General features: G+C 48.3%; 1 protein-coding gene across 3 annotated transcripts in view; it reads left to right on the plus strand.

The window, feature by feature from the left end:
* Nucleotides 1–19,452, plus strand: part of CAMKK1 (calcium/calmodulin dependent protein kinase kinase 1) — a 99,666-nt gene that overhangs the window by 49,101 nt on the left and 31,113 nt on the right. For all 3 annotated transcript variants that reach the window (XM_036394993.2, XM_036394995.2, XM_036394994.2), the window contains exons 3-9: nucleotides 3–50; nucleotides 2,016–2,069; nucleotides 10,287–10,338; nucleotides 11,499–11,632; nucleotides 12,218–12,254; nucleotides 14,397–14,418; nucleotides 17,098–17,186. In XM_036394993.2, the coding sequence (XP_036250886.1) occupies nucleotides 3–50; nucleotides 2,016–2,069; nucleotides 10,287–10,338; nucleotides 11,499–11,632; nucleotides 12,218–12,254; nucleotides 14,397–14,418; nucleotides 17,098–17,186 (436 nt within the window). The remainder of the gene's footprint in view (nucleotides 1–2; nucleotides 51–2,015; nucleotides 2,070–10,286; nucleotides 10,339–11,498; nucleotides 11,633–12,217; nucleotides 12,255–14,396; nucleotides 14,419–17,097; nucleotides 17,187–19,452) is intronic.

The raw sequence follows: 19,452 nt of genomic DNA on the forward strand, positions 1-19,452 counted from the left end.
AGGACTGTGTGCAATTAAACCAGTACAAGCTGCAGAGTGAAATAGGCAAGGTGAGTACTGGGGTTCATGTTGGTCACACCAGCCTGTGCCACACATCTGAGTGGGGCTGGAAAGGCTGTGCCAGCCCAAGGGACCTCACTGGCCAAGGCTCCTTGCAAGCTGTGTTTGGTTTGGGGGCTTTTTTGAGTATTTTTGAGGTTTTTTTCTATATTAGTTTGAGCAAGTTTTGTTCAAGGTCGCAGTGGAGTTACTTCCTGTGAAATCTGGATTTATTTTTCCTCCCTCTGAAGGTGGTTAAGCTGGCTCCCTTTCAGGGGTGTTTGCTTGCCAAATGTAACACTAAGAGCCTTTGATGCATTACTACAACACAACAAGGAAACAAAAACCCAAAAAGATGATCAGGGCAGGTGTTTGGTCCCCATCAGGACTAAGTTAAAAGTTTTTACATCCCATGAAATGTTTCTTTAATTCTAGTGCACGTTTAAAAGCTGCAGAATGATTCAAAAGCGATTCCTGTGGAGTTATTTAGAGGTCTGGGCTGGTGAGCAGCTCAGACACCTGCACCTCTGGCCATGTGCCATGGTTGCAGATGGTGGCTCCACAGGCAGTGCTGCTGTCTGGGGGCTGTGTCTGCCTCTGCAGCTGCAGGCACAGGAGGCTGCAGCCTGAGCTGCAGACACCTCCAGCACCAGTTTAATTTAATTAGCCCAAATGCCTCCAAAAGGCGAGGCCCCAGGCTGTGGGATGGCACCCCCACCATCTGGGCCATGGGCTGTGCATTTGGCTGCTGGCAGGGGTGAGGGTGCAGGTGGCACAGCAGGTGCCATCCCAAGCTCACACACAGCTTCAGAGCCACCTAGGGCTTCTGTGGGATTCAAGGAGAGTGTGAAACCTCCTCTCAGGTGGATTTGTCCCTGCCTCCCTCCTTCCCTGTGGGTCACAGCAAGCAGGTGGGCACTGGGAGGTTGGGAGAGGGTCTCCTCAGAGACCAGAACCTTATTTCAACTCTCAGTGAAGTCAAGAGAAATATTTTGAAGGCTCTGGTGCTCATCCCATTCATTTATTCAATAGACATATGTCAGGGATAATACCTGATCATGTCTTACTTGCATAAAATGAGTGTTTATTGGGCCTTTGGAAAAACAGCATTTTGGATGGAGTTTGGCTTCAGGCTGTCCCTGGAGCTGTGGGTACAGCAGCAGTCCAGGTCTGCACAGCTGCCTGGGCACCATGTGCTTGGTGGAACAGGAAAGGTGCTCATGCAGAATTTCCAAATTTGCACCGAGAAAATTTTTCTGTCTGCTGCCCACCCCTGTGTGAGTTCAGGCAGATGTGGTGGCCTTGGCTCAGGGCAGGGGGTGGTGGGGTGGCACTGAACTCCTCCAGACATGGATAATCCATCCAGCCCTGCTGTGGGGTCACATCACCTGCAGACTGCTCAGGGCTCTGCATGCTCTGGGGCCTTGGGAGTTGTTTTTTTCCCAGCTCTGGTCCCCCAGTATAGGGATGTGCTCTCTGCTGGCAGAGTGACAAAACTATCTTTTGTTTCCTTAAAAAGGAAAAAAAGTTTAGAGGTTTCTTTCTTTGATTAGGTAAAAAGACACTTCATAGAATTTGGGAGACTTCACTTCAAACTTAAGGACAGCCAATTGGACAGGAGCCAAAAAGTCTTGCTTAAGCAATTTACTAAAAAAAAAGAAGAGAATAAAGAAACTAATTGCTTTTGTGAAGTGTTCTACTAGGAGCAAGATCTTCTTGCACCTGGCTCAGTTTTTCTCTGTAAAGAGTTTTGTTATTTTGCCTTATATTAAAACTTTTCTGTTTCCAGCACTACTACAGAAACCATCTTGCTAATTTTATGCTTTCTAATGTAGCTGAGCTATCTTGAGTGTGATACAGATCTCTAAAAGCTTATAAGACTTGGCTAGAAGAAACCATATATCACCCCAGCCTCGAGCAGCAGGAGGCTGAGGTGGAGCTGCTGAGCTGACCCTGCAATTCCTGTTCATTTCCAGGGCTCCTACGGCGTGGTGAAGCTGGCCTACAACGAGAATGATGACAAATATTATGTGAGTGTGCCTCTGCTCTGCTCCTCTCTGTGCTGCTGGCTGCTCTCTGCCTGGCTGCTCTCAGCAGTGTCCCTGAGATTTTGGGGGGCTTGCAGGAGCTGAGGCTCCCTCTGGGCACGGAGCTGCTGCGAGGGAGGGACGGGTGGGTGCCTTATGTAACAGGCAGAACATGCTGCTGATCTGCCTTGGCATTTTCTAGCTATGAAGCAGGTCACCTGAAATTAGAGGCATGTGGGTGGTGGTGTTCAGCACCTGCTGTGCGTTGGAAGCCTGGCCTGGAAGGAGCAGGATAGAGTAAATCAGGGCAACCCTGACGATGGGGAGAAAATGATGCATCTGACTCCATGGTTAGCAGAAGGCTCATTAATTACTTTATTATTCTATAGTATTCTATACTATATTACACTACATCTAAACTGAGTCTGCACAAGCACCCAACTGCACACAACTGCCCAGAATCTCATTACTGTCAGTGACAGTCCCAACACAGACACACACACACACCTGGCCCTGACAGGCCAAGGAAACAAAGCACCATCACTCTGGATAAACAATCTCCACACTGCATTCTACTTTGGCACAAATACAGGCACTGCAAATGATAAGAATTGTTTTGATCATTCTCTGAGGTTCACAGAATGTGAATCTCAGAAATATTCTTGGGAAGATGTGCCTTGCTTTTCTCTGTGAAGGTGAATTTCTCTGTGAATGATGAGGAGGACTCCATGAATAAAAGAAGGCTAATTAATCACTTCATTATACTATACTATTCTATATCATATTACACTGTGTTACACTACATCTAAACTGGATCTGCCAAGCACCCAAGTGCACACAACTGCCCAGAATCTCATGACTGTCATCCCACAGTCCCAACACACACACACACACACCTGGCCCTGACAGGCCAAGGAAACAAAGCACCATCACTCTGGCTAAGCAATCTCCATATTGCATTCTGCTTTGGCACAACACAGGAGCAGCCAATGAGATAAGAATTGTTCTGATCATTCTTTTCTCTCCTTCTCTCACTGCTTCTCTCAAGTTCAGAGAATGTGAATCCCACAGCAGGAGTGTTTTGTAAGGAAATAGGGGAGTTTCTCAGGAAAAGGCTGAGCAGGGTAGTGGGGCTGAGCACTGCCAGGCTCCCTGCATCTCACCCCTGTGGGGATGCCTGGGGGACACTGAACCAGGCTCACTGCCAGGGCATGAGGTGTAGGGTGCAAGACTGAAGGCAAGTCTTGGGGTTTAACAAAGCCAGAATTGGAGTTTCATATTCCAAAAGGCTGCTTATGCTGGAGGCTCCTGCCCTGGGCTTCTCCCTTCAGAGGCAGCTGAATCTCGACCATCCCAGCTGGAATTCCTGTGAAGTCTGCATGCAGATGTGCTCATGTCCCTGGGCTTGCCCTGTGGCTTGTTTTGTTCAGGCTGAGAGCAGGAGCTGGAAGGAAAGAAAACTTCCTTGCTATGTGTGGCTGTGCCTGGAGGCTTCTGGAAAGAGCTTGCAGCAGTTTCTGATGGATGCCAGGGCAGGAATCTGCTGAGCTGTGGGGTTGCAGTGCTGTTGAACCTCAACCCAACACAGCCCTGCTGCTCCACAGTGCATTTGGTGAGAGTGGGGTGAAAATGGGCCCATGAGAGCAGCCAGGCAGGCTGGTGTGCTGCCCTGGGACAAAGGGGAGCAAGAATGTGCTGTGGAACATAAAGCATGCTCATTCCCCACTGCTCCCCAGGTAGTTTTTCCTCCCTGACTCTTTATTACAAGTGACACACCAGGCTGAAGTGGTCAGGTGGGAATTGTGTGCCTGTGGGTATTCCTCAGCCTTTCTGGGCTTCCAGCAGGGATGGAGCTGCAGCAGGAATCTCTTGAAATGAAGGATGGAAGAGATGAGACAAAAATCTGGCCAAGGTGCCCTGGAGCTGGCCAAGGAAAGGAGCCACAATTCTTTCCATCTCCCATCCTTTCCAAGCTGATTCACAGCTGCACCACAGCTTTTTCCAGTGGCTCCTTTTCTCTGCTGCCCTCCAAAGCCTCCCTGCCATGCCCTGCAGCAGGATGGTTTGTTCTGCAGAGAGGGATGGTGCCAGCCCTGGCTTCCCTGATCCATCTGTCCCACCAGCACAGGCATGCCAGCACTGGTAGCACAGAGTGGGAATACATCACATCCATAAATCATGTTTATTTCCAGATGAAAGTATTTTTTCCTTTGAAAATTGTAATCCTTACATTTTGGCACTGCCTTTTTGTTCAGGAAATGCCATTGAGGTGCCCAGTGTGGGCAGGGCATCTGTTACAGCTCAGCCAGGAGAGCTGGGTGTAGGATAGCACTGCCTGCTGCACTCCTGTCCCTGCTCTGGATGCAGATTAACCCCAGGCATGGAGATTTAGCTGGTCACATCCTAACCAAAGGGTAGCACTGCCTGCTGCACTCCTGTCCCTGCTCTGGATGCAGATTAACCCCATGCATGGAGATTTAGCTGGTCACATCCAAACCAAAAGTGAAAGCCTGTGTGCAGGTTAGCCTGGTGTGTGTCAGTTAATCCCCACTTAATCTTGGATTCTAATCTAAGCAAACACTTTAAAGGTGCTGCAGCCTGGGAGGGGCACCGTGCCTGGGGCTGTTTGAGCCTCACCTGGGGCAGGCAGGGCACAAAGACCCCCTTAGTGCCAGCCCTGCAGGGATGTGCTCTTGGCTTCACCCATCTCCCTTTGGGCTTGAGCTGATCCTGGGCTGGGAGGGTGATGCTGGCAGGTGTGTGGAGGGATGGGCCTCTCTGAACTCTGTGTCCCTTGTCCTTGTTCCTCTCTTGGCAGGGCAGGGGAGGCTGATCCCCTCCCCAGTGCAGCCACATGCCTCCACCCTCATCCTCCCAGCCAGCTGTGCTTGTTTTCTGGAGGGCAAACCGTGGTGGAGACACCTCTGCTTTTCCAGGACATTCATCCAGCTCAGGAGCTGGCAGGCTTTTCAAGGCTTCAGAGAAACAGCTGATTGCATAACTGGCTAATGGTTGCTTAGCTCTCCACCTGCCTGCTGTGCCTGACCCTGGGGCTCTCCCAGAGCTGAGACAGCTTCCATCCTGCCCTGCCTGGCCTTCCCATCCCTGCTCCTCAGCACAGCACCCCAGAGCTGCCTCATGACTCTTACCAGCGGTTAAGAGAAGCAATTGGGGTTCTAACAGTTGGGAAGGGCCTTTTCTGTGTGTTTGTTTTCCCCCAGATTTAGTCCTGGAGGGTGTTTTTTGTCTCAGCAGCCCTTGGTGATTTCCTTTAGTGAGCAAGGCCAGGTTAGATGGAGCTTCGAGCACTCTGGTCTAGTGGAAGGGGTCCTTGCCCATGGCAGGGAGATGGAACTGATGATTTTTAAGGTCCCTTGCAACCCAAATCATTCTATGATATTCTGCTTCTATAACTGATTTTAATTTGCAGTGGTTCAGCATGAGGCCAGGGTGTTGCTTTCTTTTTATTGCCTTCAAGCTACTGTGCTGCAATAACAAGGACCTAAATTGTAAAAAAATAAGAAAAAAAATTATTTAGGGGTATAATTCAGAGTGTGGCTCCTGATTCTTGCTGAGGTGTGGGACCCTTTGCTGGCTCCCTTAAAAAGGCAGAGTTTATAGGGAGCAAGGACTGAATAGAGCTCCTGTCAAAGCCAAAGGAAAGATTGCTGCTGCTTTAATGAGTTTTGGATCTGGCCTAGAATTAGGAAAAACTCTCAAGAAAAGAATTCAACCACCACATTTGGGAAAAAATGTGGATGGGTTGTGTTTACTTTGTGGGTTTTTTACCTTCCACTAAAGATGAGGGAGTGCTTCTAAGAGCTTTGCCCTTGGTTGCTGTGAGCACCACAGCGCCTGGCAGGGCTGTGAAGTGTCCTGGCTCACATCCCTGGATGCAGGGAATGTGTTAGGCCATGGAAACTGGAATTTCTGCAGCAGGTTTGTGAGCCAGTGCTCCCTCCAAGGAGGAGACCCCACTGGAAAGCAGAGCTGGCTGCCAGAGCAGAGCACCCTGCTGCTCCTGGGGCTCATGGAGCTGTCACAGCTGTGGGGCTCTGCCCAGGAGCCCTTCACACTGGAAAGGTTTCAGTGTCTCAGTTTGAAGGAGATGCTTTGACAATGACTAAGGGAAAAATCAAAGGCCAAGCTCTGTGAAAAAGCAGCAAATAAAAAGCAAAGGCAAATGTGTCCAAGGAGAGATCTAGATTGGAATCGTTGTGCTGATGGAATTTGATTCTTTGATGCCTCAGGTCATGTCTTCCTCCTATTTTCAATCTCTAAATCAGCCTGCAAAGAAAAGTGGTTATGATGGGCATTTGTTATGCTACTGCTGGAACAAGGCAACAGCCTTTAGATTGTCAGTGGATTTTTCTTTTTTTCATCCTTCTTTTTTAATCTTGTTTCCTAAGAAACAAGATTTGTGTGATTGTGCTCTCTGCCTCTGTTTGTACCTAACAATCTTTGCACAGAGGGCTGTTTCCTACCAAGTCTCAGTGATGGGGAGAAACTCCTCCCAAGTTCCTGAAAGGAGTGGCTGAACAAAGGGCTGCAGCTGAGCAGGAGGCCAGCAGCAAGCCTTGAACTTTCCAGCCCCTGGAGAACCCACTTTGGTTGTCATCCAGGAGGGAAGGGAAGGCACAGCTCCTGCCTTTCTCATCCCCTGGCTCACAGAACAGCTGCTGAACCACTGCCAGGGCCGTGGGGAGCAGGGAAGGGGTCTTGGCTCAGTCCAGCACCTCGTGCTGTTCAGCTGAGGGCTTTGAGGGGCTGCCTCAGCCAGGTGACAGCTGGGGACAGGTGAGCTCCAGGACAGCATCCCTGCTGGGGTGGCACAGTGTGGATGGGGCACAGCTGATGATGGAATTCTGCTGATGGCATAGAAGGTGACAAACTCAGGACAGGATTTTAAGGCCATGACAGCTAAGCCTGTCTGGTTGAGGATTTTCTTTCAGTTCTAACACTCCTCTTTGCCAGCAGAGCTTCCCTCTCAGCTGCTTTGTCTGAGGGATGTTGTTGTTAGGCAGGACAGGTGAAGAAGGGCTGGGAACACCCTCTGGTCTGTTCAGCATTCCCACAGAGTGCCCTCATGCACTAGCAGAGGATTTAGATGGTTAGTAGGGATTTTTGAGCAGCATCCCACTCCCCTGGGAGCTGTAGTTGGGACTGTGCACAGGCTTCTGCCCTTGCAGCACAAGTCTCTCCCTTAGCAAATAAAATGAGATTCTGAGCACTGTGAGAGCATCACCAGGGAAAGGTGATGAGTTCACTTGGCTCAGTCATTTTGTCACCCTTCCCTCCCAAAACCAATGGCCTTTCTGCCCTTGTCATTACCCACAGCTTGTAGTCCTGCTGCTGTGTCACAGGCATTCCTCCTCTCCATAAGCCTGGGATCTCCTTTCCCTTAGGCAGCTTCCCTGTGGCTTCCAGCTGTAGGGTTGATAGGAAGAGAGCAGGAAACTTAGAAAATAAACACACATCAAAGAGAAGCACACAGTTCCTGCTGTTTCTCCAAGGGAGATGTCAGGACCCGCGTCCACGCTCGGGAGGAGGATGTGTGGAGGAAATCTCCAGGCTCCCTCTTTTCCTGAGAATACTGAAGAAACACTTGCCTGTGCAAAGGGAAAATCCCTCAGCTTGGCTCTGAGCTGGTTCTTTATCAGAAAAGCATTATCTGGGTAATTAGCTCTGCCTGTGAGTACAAATGTCTGGCTCTGTCAGGCACTGAGCCTGGGAGGAGAGGTTTGCTGAAGCATCCCTGAGATGCTCCCAGTGCAGCAGCCACCATTCAGGAGGGAGCCTGGTCCTGCCAGCTCTCTGTAATTACAGTGAGGCTTCACTGCCACCTGCCCTCCTCTCTGCCCTTGGGATAATTAAGTGCTTCTGGCCTGTTGCATTATGAACTTTGCTGTTTGTCCCTGTTTGAGTTTGTCAGCCCAGTGGGACAGTTCCTCTCTTCTGCCCCAGCCCTGCCTGTGCAGTAGCAGATACTGGTGCTCCAAACTGGTATAAGCACATCCTGGTGCTCCTTCCAGCAGTAGTGGTGTTTTGCAGTCAACTCTGCTGCAATGCAGTCACCCCCCACTGCCCCTCAAGTGCCCTTCAAGGAGTTTGGGTGACAGCAGGAGCTCCTGTTCCCTCTATTTCTGTCCCCAAAAGCCAGTCTTGTCTTAGCCTATGGCTCCTCTCTGTGCCTTCCTGCTCCCTCCAGCCTCTCCTGGGAAGGACTGTCCTGGTGTGGGCATGGCTGCTGGTGATGGTTCAGTTCCTCAGGCTGAGGCCCCCAAGCTCCCAAACTCAGGAGCTTTCAGCAGCAAATTGCATCTTCTGTTTTGTCCTTTTTCTGAAGCTCCTTGCCAGAAGGCAGCAAGGACTCAAGATGGGATTGGAACAAGAGGAGAGTGCTCCTCCTGGGTTGGCAGTGGTTGAAAGAGAAATGGATGTACTAATTCCTTTGATTTTTCTCATAAATTTTCATTATGGAGAGATAAAATGGGAAGCGTAGGAAGTCCTGCAGGCTTGGTCCTGGCTGTATTTGGAGGTGGTTGTGCACATCTTGGATCCTCTTCCAGCAGACCATGAGTCATTTATTTGGCTGCCTGTATTGGACACAGAGCTGTGCTAAGTCACAGATAAGCACTTCTGAGTCTGTCTCTCAACACCATCATTTCTAACAGTTGGTTGGAGCTGTCAGGCAGGATTGAAACACTGCTCAGTGTCTCTTCTCAATTACATGGGTGCAAATCCAGAGGATTTCACTGGATCAGTACCAGAAATAACAATCCTTTCAGCAAGCCATGAACCTGGAGCACTAGTGGGACGTGGGGATGTTTGGGCACTGTGGTGCCATCATTGCCAGGAACAGCAGCTTGGGAAGGAGCTCACTGGAGTGGGTTTGGTGACCTGTTCCTGATATGGGGGTTAAAAACAGGTAATGGGCAGAAACCCTGCCTCTGTGGTACTGATGCAAAATTCCTGGGAGTTTGACTGTGTGCTGCAGGGCTCCTTGGTTAGTTAGATTGTGTCATTCCAGTGGGAATTACATATTGGATGCTATATTAATAGGAGTAACCCCTTAGGGAGGGGAAGGAGTGGGTGACCATCCCAGCTCCTGGAAGCACAGACTGTTTTCCTAAGCAAATTGTACCATGAGCTGGTTTCTCATTAAATATTTATGTGCTGGGCCACTCGGGGGGTTTGAGTGGCCCTCCAAAAGGTTATTAATGCACAGAGCAGGTGGAGGCACAAAGACTGTTTATTAAATTCAGATTGCCTTTTGCCACTATGCTGATGCCAGCTGGGTGGCAGGGAATTACCCTGACTGTGGTGGAGTTCACAGGGGTCCCAGGACGAGGGAAGAGATGAGAGTCTTGACTCCATGTTCAGAAGGCTGATTTATTATTTTATGATATACATTATATTAAAAGAAAAAGATATACTAAAACTATACTAAAAGAAGAAAGGATTTCATCAGAAGGCTAGCAAGGAAAGGAAAGGAATGATAATAATATCTTGTGACTGACCAGAGAGTCTGAGACAGCTGGGCTGTGATTGGCCATTAATTAGAAACAACCACATGAGACCAATCCCAGATGCACCTGTTGAATTCCACAGCAGCAGATAACCATTGTTCACATTTCATTTCTGAGGCCTCTCAGCTTCACAGGAGAAAAATCCTGGCAAAAGGATTTTTCATAAAATATGTCTGTGACGCCCTGACCCCTTCCCACACCGCAGCTGCCTGGGTTCAGTTTCCTTCTTAAACCCCCTGACAAGACCAAAACTAAGATGAAGTAGCCTTGAAGTGGCTCTGAGCTGGAGCATGGCCATAACATCACCCAAAACAGTGGGTCAGCCAGAGGAACCCGCTTCTTCCCCCAAGCTTCTGCCCCAAATGCAGAAATGGGGCTCCTTTTTCTTTGTCCATTTGAAAATGAATCTTAAATTCCTTGAAATTGAAATTCATTTGAAAAAGAATTTGATTTTTTTTTTCATTTGAAAATGAATTTGAGAATTTTTCATGGGGAAAGATGAATGGAACAGATGGTTCTTTCAGGAAAGCCTGGGTCAGTGTCTGTCTGGTGTGGCCAGCACTGACCAGGACCCTGCTCTAGGCTGAGGAGCAGCCCTGAGCCAGTCCCTGATGCCCAGCACACTCCAGGTCACAGCAATCAGCTCTTTGGCTCTTGTTCAGTTTTAACACTGCTTTTTTCTTTCCTCCAGGCTATGAAAGTCCTCTCCAAAAAGAAGCTCTTGAAGCAGTATGGATTTCCACGTGGGTATCTCACATTTAGAGGTCTGCCTGTTGTCCTCAGCCAGATTTCTCTGTAGAAACCTTGTCTGCAAGGGGTGCAGAGTGGCCTCCTGTGACAGCTGCCCATGTTAAAATGGAGCTGGTTAAAAGGGGGTGGTGAGGGGGCAGATACAGCCACAGGGAAATCCAACACCCTCAGTAATGAGATGCCTGGCTCTGATTTTTGTGAGTCTCTTTGAAGTGCTGACTCTTCCATGTTCACCATTTTTGAGGCCTAATTAAGTACTGGAATTAGGCAGGGTGTTCCCCTCCTTTCCTTACCCTGGGATAGCACCTGGCTGCAGGCTGGGCCGTGGGATGCTGTCAGAACCCAGGGCATCCCTCTGTCTGTCCTGAGCAGCCAGGACCCCTGCCAGGGGGCTCAGAGACCCTGGCACAGAGCCAAAGATGCCCCTGTGGTTTTGATTATCACCCATGGAGCAAATTACCAACCTTAGATGAAGATCTGAAAGCCACAACAATTTAAGTAGAATGATGGTGAATTTATCACGGGGTGAAAAAGTAGATTTTGGGGTTTTTTAGAATGAGGGTTCAGGAGGCAGGATGGAGGGAACTGGGCATGTCCAGCCTTTCTCCTTCTTCTTCTTGGCCTCCATCTTCTGCTGTGATGTTGGCACTTTTAGATTGGTTTAGAGTAGAAGCTCACTGTCTAACATAGGTGACAGATATTGGAAAGGAATTGTAAATATTGTATATGTAGTTTTTAGTATAAAGACATAACACAGCCCGGGGGCAGGCAGAGTGCCTGGACTGTCTTGCTGAGCAGACCTTGGCTGGACAGCAGAAAGAATTTTATAGATAAGATAAAATAAACAGCCTTGAGAGTGAGAAATGAAGAGCCCTGACTCTTTCTTCAAGTGCCAGGCTGGGAAAAGAGACTTTCCAACTTTTCTTGGGGTCACTCTGAGCAGCCAGAGACCCCAAAGGATGCCCCAGCTGGGAGCAGCTGCTCTCAGTGGGACTTGGAGAGCTCAGCTCCAGCTGGGAGACTGCAAAGCTCTGGGATGAGAACAAGGTGATGATGAGATCTTGCAGAAGAGCTGGAGGGGTGTGCAGAGGGGCCAGTGCTGCTCCTGCTGCTGCCAAAGGAGGAATTCCTCACTGTGCTGTCCCACTTGCAGGTCGGCCTCCTCCCAGAGGCTCCAAAGCATCCTCTGGAGAGCAGCCCAAGCCCATGGCACCCCTGGACAGGGTCTATCAGGAAATAGCCATCCTAAAGAAGCTGGACCACATCAATATCGTTAAGCTGATAGAGGTGAGCTGCTTTTCCACCCTAAATTATGCTGAAACAAATCTGGTTTGTATTGCAACAAGAGGGTTTTTCTTCAACTGTTCCTACTTCAGCCAGAATTGGTTTAATACAGATGTTCATAAATTTAGGCTGGTGATTCCAAGCAAAGTCTTACTGACTGTGCAGGACAAACTGCGCTCTCAGCCTGGGCTGGTGCCCAGGAGAAGGCAGCTCACTGTGCTGGTAGAAATGGCAGTGAGCTTTGATCATGAAACTTGTGTGCAGACAAGCCTGGGAAGGTGCACAAGTGCAAGGCTTCAGTGCCATTTTCATTATTGACTGAGGTCAGTTTAGGACAAGCAGTGCCTTTATTGGTAGGCTGTTTCTCCAAATACAGGCAGGAGCCCAGATTTTTCTGGAGACAGGAAAATCTGTCCTCCAAAACCCCTCCAAATTCTCTGCAGGACTCTAAATATTAGCCTAAATTATTCTCAGTGTTATGCAGCTCAGCACAGTGTACTGGGACTGTTACTTGCTTAAAATCTTTTTTTTTTTCTGCTGTTTTTCACTTTTTTCCCTCTTTCCCTTTATTTCTCTGTGATCTCTCAGGTCCTTGATGATCCTGCAGAGGACAACTTGTACATGGGTATGTGAGTCTCATAAGCTAACAGAACCATCTGGGCTTGGGCCTGGTGCTGCAAGTGCCACGTGCCAGGACTCGGGGTCAATACTGCAGGAAACTTGTGCCAACCTCTGCTGACTTTTTTGTTTAAACGCCTGTAAATGCAGCTGGGATGGAAAGGCCCTGTGCAGTAGGGTAAGGCAACCTTGTGTCAGTCCAGCTGTGCACACCTCTTTGCCATGGGGACTCTGAAAGGACCTGGCAGCTGCTCTGTCCCAGCTGATTCCAGCCCCCGAGGCAGGAGGGAAGGGAAAGGTGCAGGATGGTTTCCTTGTCCTCCTGCTGTGAAACTTCTCTAGGCTGTGGATGGTGGTGGTGACTCCAGAGTCACTCCAGTCTTGTCTGGGAGTGTTCCCTGTGACCCCTGCAGAGGCTCAGGACCTCCTGAGGGAGCAGCACTCCCACCTCTGGTGGGGAAGCCATGCCTGACTGGGTGTTTATGCAGAGGGTGAGGGAATTCCACCCATTTTGTCTTCCTCTCCTCCAAACTCTGACAGTGCCAGCCATCCCTAACCCAAATTTGGGTAAAACATTGAGGGACAGGCCTGGTAGGCCCTGAGGTGCCCTCTGAGATGGGCTGGAGGAGGGGATGGCTGACCCTTTTACATCTCTGCTTCCCCAAACTGTTTCCTGATGAAGCAGGTTCAAAGACTGCTCCTCATGAAATAATTATGGGACACTTCTGAAGCTGCCTGGAGGAGGACTCTGCCTAGCAAATGAAGCAATTTGCCTTTGAAAGGCCACTTTTCCCTCTGGGCTGAAACCCCAGTGGCATCTGGCAGCATCTCAAAGTGATGACACTGGTGGTGGGGAGGGTGATTGAGGCTGTTTTGAAGGACTGAACTCCTGGGGATGGAGGAATGGGGAGAGATGAGGTAGAAAGCTGCAGAGGGGAAAAAACCCCCCAAAACTCAACCAAGCTCTATCTGTGGAGTGAGAGAGCCATCCCAGAAACAGCAGAACAGCAATGGGGAGTCTCCTGGTCCTGTTGAGGTTGTGCTGTCCCTGAGTGATGAGCAGAGCCATATCCTTGTTGTCCATGTTCCATCACCCCTCTCCCCTGCCTGGAATCCCCTCAAGTTCAGGCACACCCAGCTCCTGCCTCTGCAGCTCCCTGGGCAGAAGGAGCAGCACTGCTCAGGGTTGAACCTCCTGCAAGTGGGTTTGCTCCCTCCTGCTGCTGCCCCAGCTGATGAAAACTGCACCTTTCTCCTTCCAAAAATACCCCCCAGTGCAGAGCAGGTGTAGAGGAAGAGGTGTTTGCTCCTTGCCTGTGACTGCTGGGATCAGGCACTGCTGTGAGCACTTGGGATGGGATGTCAGCAGGCACTGAGCAACCTGCAGAGGTACAGGGCAGTTGAATGATTAAATGGTTCCACAAGCTGCAGCTTCTGGAGGGCAAGGTGAGCCAATTCAGGCTGCCCTGTTGTGTTTGTACCCAGTGCTTTGGGGAGGGGATCTGCTCAGATCTTTTGAGAGGTGCAAGAAATCCCGGTGTAATTCATGGGGAAAGAGCTCTCCTGCTCTAGATAAAAGCAGATCCTTCTCCTGTTTGCAGAGCAGGATCAGAAAAAAGCTTTTCCCCAACCTCCTAATCAGACACACAAACTCATGTGCTCTGCAAACCTCGACTCACAGCAGCAAATCCTCCTCAGTGGCTCCTGCCAGGGAGTGTTTGGCTCTGACAAAGCTGTAGCTGTGCTGCTGATTGACACAGCAGAAATGGAGCAGCATGTTCCTACAGCATCTCCTTTGCTGTCAGCAGTTTAGTGGGAATGTCACACCAAACACCCTCCCTTGGAGGTACAACAGGGCTCAAATCAAGCAGGGCTGACACCCAGAGCAGCAGCACCATGGGTGATAAATTAGCACCCATTGTGTCCCTGTACAGAGCTGTCAGGAGGGGGGATATTTGTCTGTGCTGAAGAGATGAATATTTTCATTTTGCATCCTCTGGTGTCCTTGTCATGGGTGAGGGAAGAGAAATGAGTGGAGATAAATTGATTTTGCAGGTATGGGAATGGATGTGTGTTTGTCGGTGATGAATAACAAATAAGCCCAGGCTGCTCTTTTCATTCATTCATGGTTTATTTCCTTTTCTTGCAGTGTTTGACCTCATGAGGAAAGGGTAAGTAGCCCTCCCGGGACCCCTTCTGTTGAAAATTTTGGTGTTCTTCATCAGGTTCCTATGTGAAATGGAGGTTTGATGTGTCCAGTGGGGCAGACCCTGTCTGCAGGGCGGGCAAAACCCAAAAATTCCAGGTTGCTACAGCCTGGAATGATGTGGTGAATAGAAATGGGCTGGGAGGACATGTCCTGGTGCCAGACTCTGATCTGGAAAACAAATTCTGTGACAATTCCTCATCAGGTGCCTGGAAGAAAAGGTTGGAATAGGAACATTGTGCTGGGTTCCCTCTGACCCAAGGGGTGTGTGGTTGCACCAAGATTTACTTGGCACCTGCTGCCTCACTTTGCCCTCAGCACCAGCCTCTCATGGGGGGCTGTGCTGTTGTCACATTTGTTTTCCATAGTAGAAGAAGGGATAAGGTGCTAAGAGGTTCCTCTCTGCTCCTTGCTACACCTGGACTGACTCTGCAGCCCTGCAGTCCCTGCTCTGAGGTCAGGATTTCTGTGCCCAGGGTGGAGGAGATTCCCAGAGAGGTTTTTCCTCTCTGTCCCCATGAACAAGCTGCCAGCTCCAGGGGGTTGGTAGCAAGAGGCTCCTCAGTCTCCCTGGTGATCAGGCTGATGCCTGACCTGTAGGAGAGGGAGCTCCTGGAAACAGCTGAGGCTGCGGAACCTGTGGCTCATCCAAGTGCAGCCTGGCTGCCTCTGGCAGGAGGCAATTAGACTCCATTAGTGGCTCTGCCAGCCCTGCTCTCACATCTCTCCCTGGTTTCAGCAACAGAAAAATGTGCATAAAAGAGGGAGGGAAGGCAGTGGCAGGAAAACACAAATGGGAGGTGAAGGTCATCAATCCAGTGGGCAACCAGGGAGAAGAGGGAAATGCTGCAGGGAGGATTTGCTGCTGGGTGCTGAGGGGAAGGGCCACAGAGCCTGGTGTTGGCAGGGGCTGTTCTCTGGCAGGGTTTGGCTGCCAGGAGGAGCAGTCCAGGAGCAGTCAGTGGATGCTGTGTGCACATGCAGGGTTAGCCCCCAGTGCAGGTCCTCTGTTGCAATAGGACACGAAATTCATGACATGCAGAAGCTGAGACATCCAAGGTAAAAAAAACATAGTTTGTTTTTGAACTCTTAATATTTATGGACTTTCAAAAGTGACCATGGATTGGAGGATGAAATTGCTACTTCTCCAGCCACACTAGTCAAACTAACAATCTATTTTTCTTCTTTGAAAAAGATTTTTAAAAAATATTTTAATATAAATTTTTAAAATAGATTTTAAATATATTAAATATATAAATATATTATATATTATATATATTATGTATTATATATTATATAATAATATATATTTAATATATCATATTATATTATATAATTGATATAATTTATATAGTATATAAAATATATTTAAATATATATACAAAATATATTCTTAAAATATTTTTAATATATTTTAAAATATTTTAAAATCTATTTTCTTCTTTTAAAAAGAAATACAAAACAATCATTATTTACATAAAAAGTATGTGGAAAAACTCCATTACAAAAATGTAAACATCAAAAAACTTGAAAAAAACCAAAGCAGCAGTCCTTAGCTCCAGCCATTCATCCACAGGGGAACAGCAGATTGTGGCTGGCTCTTAGAGCCTCTTTGCCCTCAGCTTTCAGCAGGCACAGGCAGAAGAGGGGCTTGTAGAGCCCCGTGCTTCCCTCAGCAGTGGCAGCATTCAAAGGAAAGGAGAGGAGAAGCTGACCAGGTAACCTTGGCTGTTGAGGGCTGAATGGCTGAGCTCTGGTGGTGGCTGAGCCCTGAGCAGCTAAATAGGCTTTTAAAGCAGTTCAGCACAATGCACAGAAAACATTCCCATTTAACCTTTGAGCCAGTGGTTGGTGTGTAGGTTCTGCCTGAGTGGAGACCAGCTGCACAATGATGTTGTGTCAGGGCTGAGCCCAGCAGGCAGGACATGCAGAGCACAGCAGCAGGCACTGTCCCCAGTGCTCACTGGGATCCCATGGCAGTGCTGGTGCTCACAGCCATGGGCAGCTTCAGCAGGAAGCTGAAGGCCAGGTCCAGCTTTGTTCTTGTCCCATTGGGACTGTCAGTGAGTGGTGTTTTACTTTGTGCAGACCTCAGCAGTTAATCCTGATGATGATGAGGATGTGGCTCATGCTGGCTCAGGGCTATGCAAAGCCACCCATCACTAGCCAAGCTCAGTAACCAAAGCATCACCACCTCCAGAAAGAACATTTGTTTTGTTTGCAAGGTTTTTTTTGGTGGGTCCTTCCCCCCAGTCAATTCATTTTAGGTTTCACAAACAATATTAAGCCAATAAGGTCTGTGCTAACAAATTGTGATTCTAATCCTGCTTCCTGATACTTGCAATCCTGACTGTTTGTCTGGGTGAGCAGTTTGTGTCAGCTGGCTTCTTCCCTGCCTCCCAAATAACTCTCCCACTGTTGGGAAGCCCAGGCAGGCTGGGAACAGCTCTTCTGCTCCAGCTGCCAGTGCCAGTGGTGCTCCAGCTCCTCTGTGGAATCAGCAATCTCCCTGCAGGGATAACCCATCTCTGCCCTGTCACAGCACCTCCTGGGAGCCTCAGTGCTGGCATGTGGTGATGGAGAACAAACTGCTCCAGTGTTTGGGTGTTGCAGAGCACTGAGAGGCTGTCCCTGTCCCCACCAGGCCTGTCATGGAGGTGCCCAGTGAGCAGCCCTTCAGCGAGGAGCAGGCTCGGCTCTACTTCCGAGACATCGTCCTGGGCATCGAGTACTGTGAGTACCCAGCCCTGGCAGAGCCTCTGCCTCGGCCCTGGGGGGAAATGGATGCATGGAAAATTCTCCAAGCCTGCCAGGAGGCTCACACAGTGTGCATCTGTATGCAAAGCTTGAGATAAGAAATGCTGACTTAGAAATGCCATGGAATAGGACAGACATTGCTGAGAGAGAACGGAGCTAGAAACAAGTTTCAAAGGATGGTCTTGCAAAAAACACTGGATATTGTAAATGCAGGTCTACTGATGAGGGGAGAGAATGATGCATCTGACTCCATGTTCTCAGAAGGCTAATTTATTACACTATACTATACTAAAGAATACAGAAAGATACTTACTGAATGCTGAAAAGATAATAATGAAAACTCCTGACTCTCTCCAGAGTCCTGACACAGCTTGGCCTTGATTGGCCAAAGAGTGAAAACAACTCCTAGCAGAATGCAATGGAACAATCACCTGTGGGTAAACAATCTCCAAATACATTCCACATGAGCACAACACAGGAGAAGCAAATGAGATAAGAATTGGTTTTCTCTTCTCTGAGGCCTCTCTCGCTGCCTTTCCGCTTCCCAGGAGAAAACCCTGGGCAAAGGAATTTTTTCAGAGAATGTGAATGCCACAACTAGATACTTTGGAGAACTAGAACTATAAAAGATGCATTGCAGTTGGACCCACAAGAGGTAATTTTAGATTATTGGCTTTAAGGCATTTACAGCATGGTGTGGCTAAAGCTGATAGACCAAGAAACACTTACAGTGTATTGTAATTAAGAAATAGTTGGCTTCTAATTGTGATAGTGTGAATTATAACATCTGTATTGTCCCACCTTTCTTATGAGACTGAAATTAGAATAAAAAGTTTTTAAAACACCTCTCAGTTGCCCTATCTCTGAGTCAGAAAAGGGTCTTGTCCAACACCCCTGCTCAGCTGGGGAGGGGCACCTTGGCCCTGGGGGGCTGTTGGATGAGGCAGAGAGGTTATTACCTTGTGTTTCAATTGCCAAATAGCTTTTGATTAGATCCATTAACAGTAGCTCATAAAGCAGCTCCTAAATCTCTTAGGTTGGAAGGGCTCTTGTGGACTAATAACTAGACAATCAAGAAAGTTGGAATACAGCTTTCACAACTGAGAATAGTCACCAGTACAGTTAAACAGGAAGTCATAACGTGGGCTGGGTTGTTCAGAGTATTCCTAAATGACCAGGAAAAGGGTAGAGAACAATAAGAGATTGGTGAGTTATTCAGGATAGTTGTTAGAACTGACTGGGAAGAGTGGCAGGAAAATGCTGTGGTAGCAAGTGATGGCATGATAAAATGGCAGATAAAAATTCATGTTTCTGATTGCAGGGTAATGCATGAGGGAGAGAAACAACACTGAAAATACATACAATGTGATGGGCTCTAAATTATCTCTTCTCACTCAGGCTTTGTTCTGGATACTTCTCTTGAAAATGCCAGCCCATTATTTAGTGACATTCAGCAAGGCTAACAAGATTTGGGGAATTATTTGGATTGAAGGAAAGAAGAAAGTAGAAAATGTTATTGTGCAGTTATTTGGATCTCTGAGAGCTCTTAAGTACAGACAAGGAGTATCCTGAATATTATGTGCAGCTTGGCTCAGCCTGTCTTAGAAGCAGAACTCCCTAGAACTGAGGCTCAAGAAGGAGGATCAGGATGGTCTGGAATATCTTAGGTAGAGAGGTATGAACAAAGCTCTTAAGACTGGAAAATTATCTTGGGAAAGGGTGCTATGGCAGAGGCTTATAAAATCCTAAGTGTCAGGGAAGTGCTGGACAGGAAATGAATCTTTTCTCTCTCTAAAAACACAATATCTAATGGATAGCAAAGAAAATAATCAGGTAGCCAGTTTAAACCAAAAGGAATTACTCACTCTCAACCACTGAGGGAGAGCAAGTCTCTGAGCATGATGGGCCTTGCTGAGGCAGAGGAACATGGTTTGAGGGTCTCAGTCCCTCTCCACATTGAAATGCAGCACTTTTGTCTAAATGCCTCATTTCTTTGTCTAAAACCAGCAGGGAACAAAATCACTGTTTGCAAGTCTGACAGTCCAGAAGCTTCCAGGTGCTGCCAAAATTAGTCAGGTCACCCCAGAAAGTTGGTAGAAGTTAATGTATGATTGGGAATCTCAAGACTGTCTTTGAGTAGAGCTTGAAGGATGAAGATGCAGCTTTTTATATTCCCATTAGCATTCAGATTGCAGCAGAGCCTGTGTGCCTCAGCTGGGAGAGACAAGCTCTGCTTTGCTGG

The sequence above is a fragment of the Molothrus ater genome, chromosome 21 (assembly GCF_012460135.2).
Source record: "Molothrus ater isolate BHLD 08-10-18 breed brown headed cowbird chromosome 21, BPBGC_Mater_1.1, whole genome shotgun sequence".
Lineage (NCBI taxonomy): Eukaryota > Metazoa > Chordata > Aves > Passeriformes > Icteridae > Molothrus > Molothrus ater.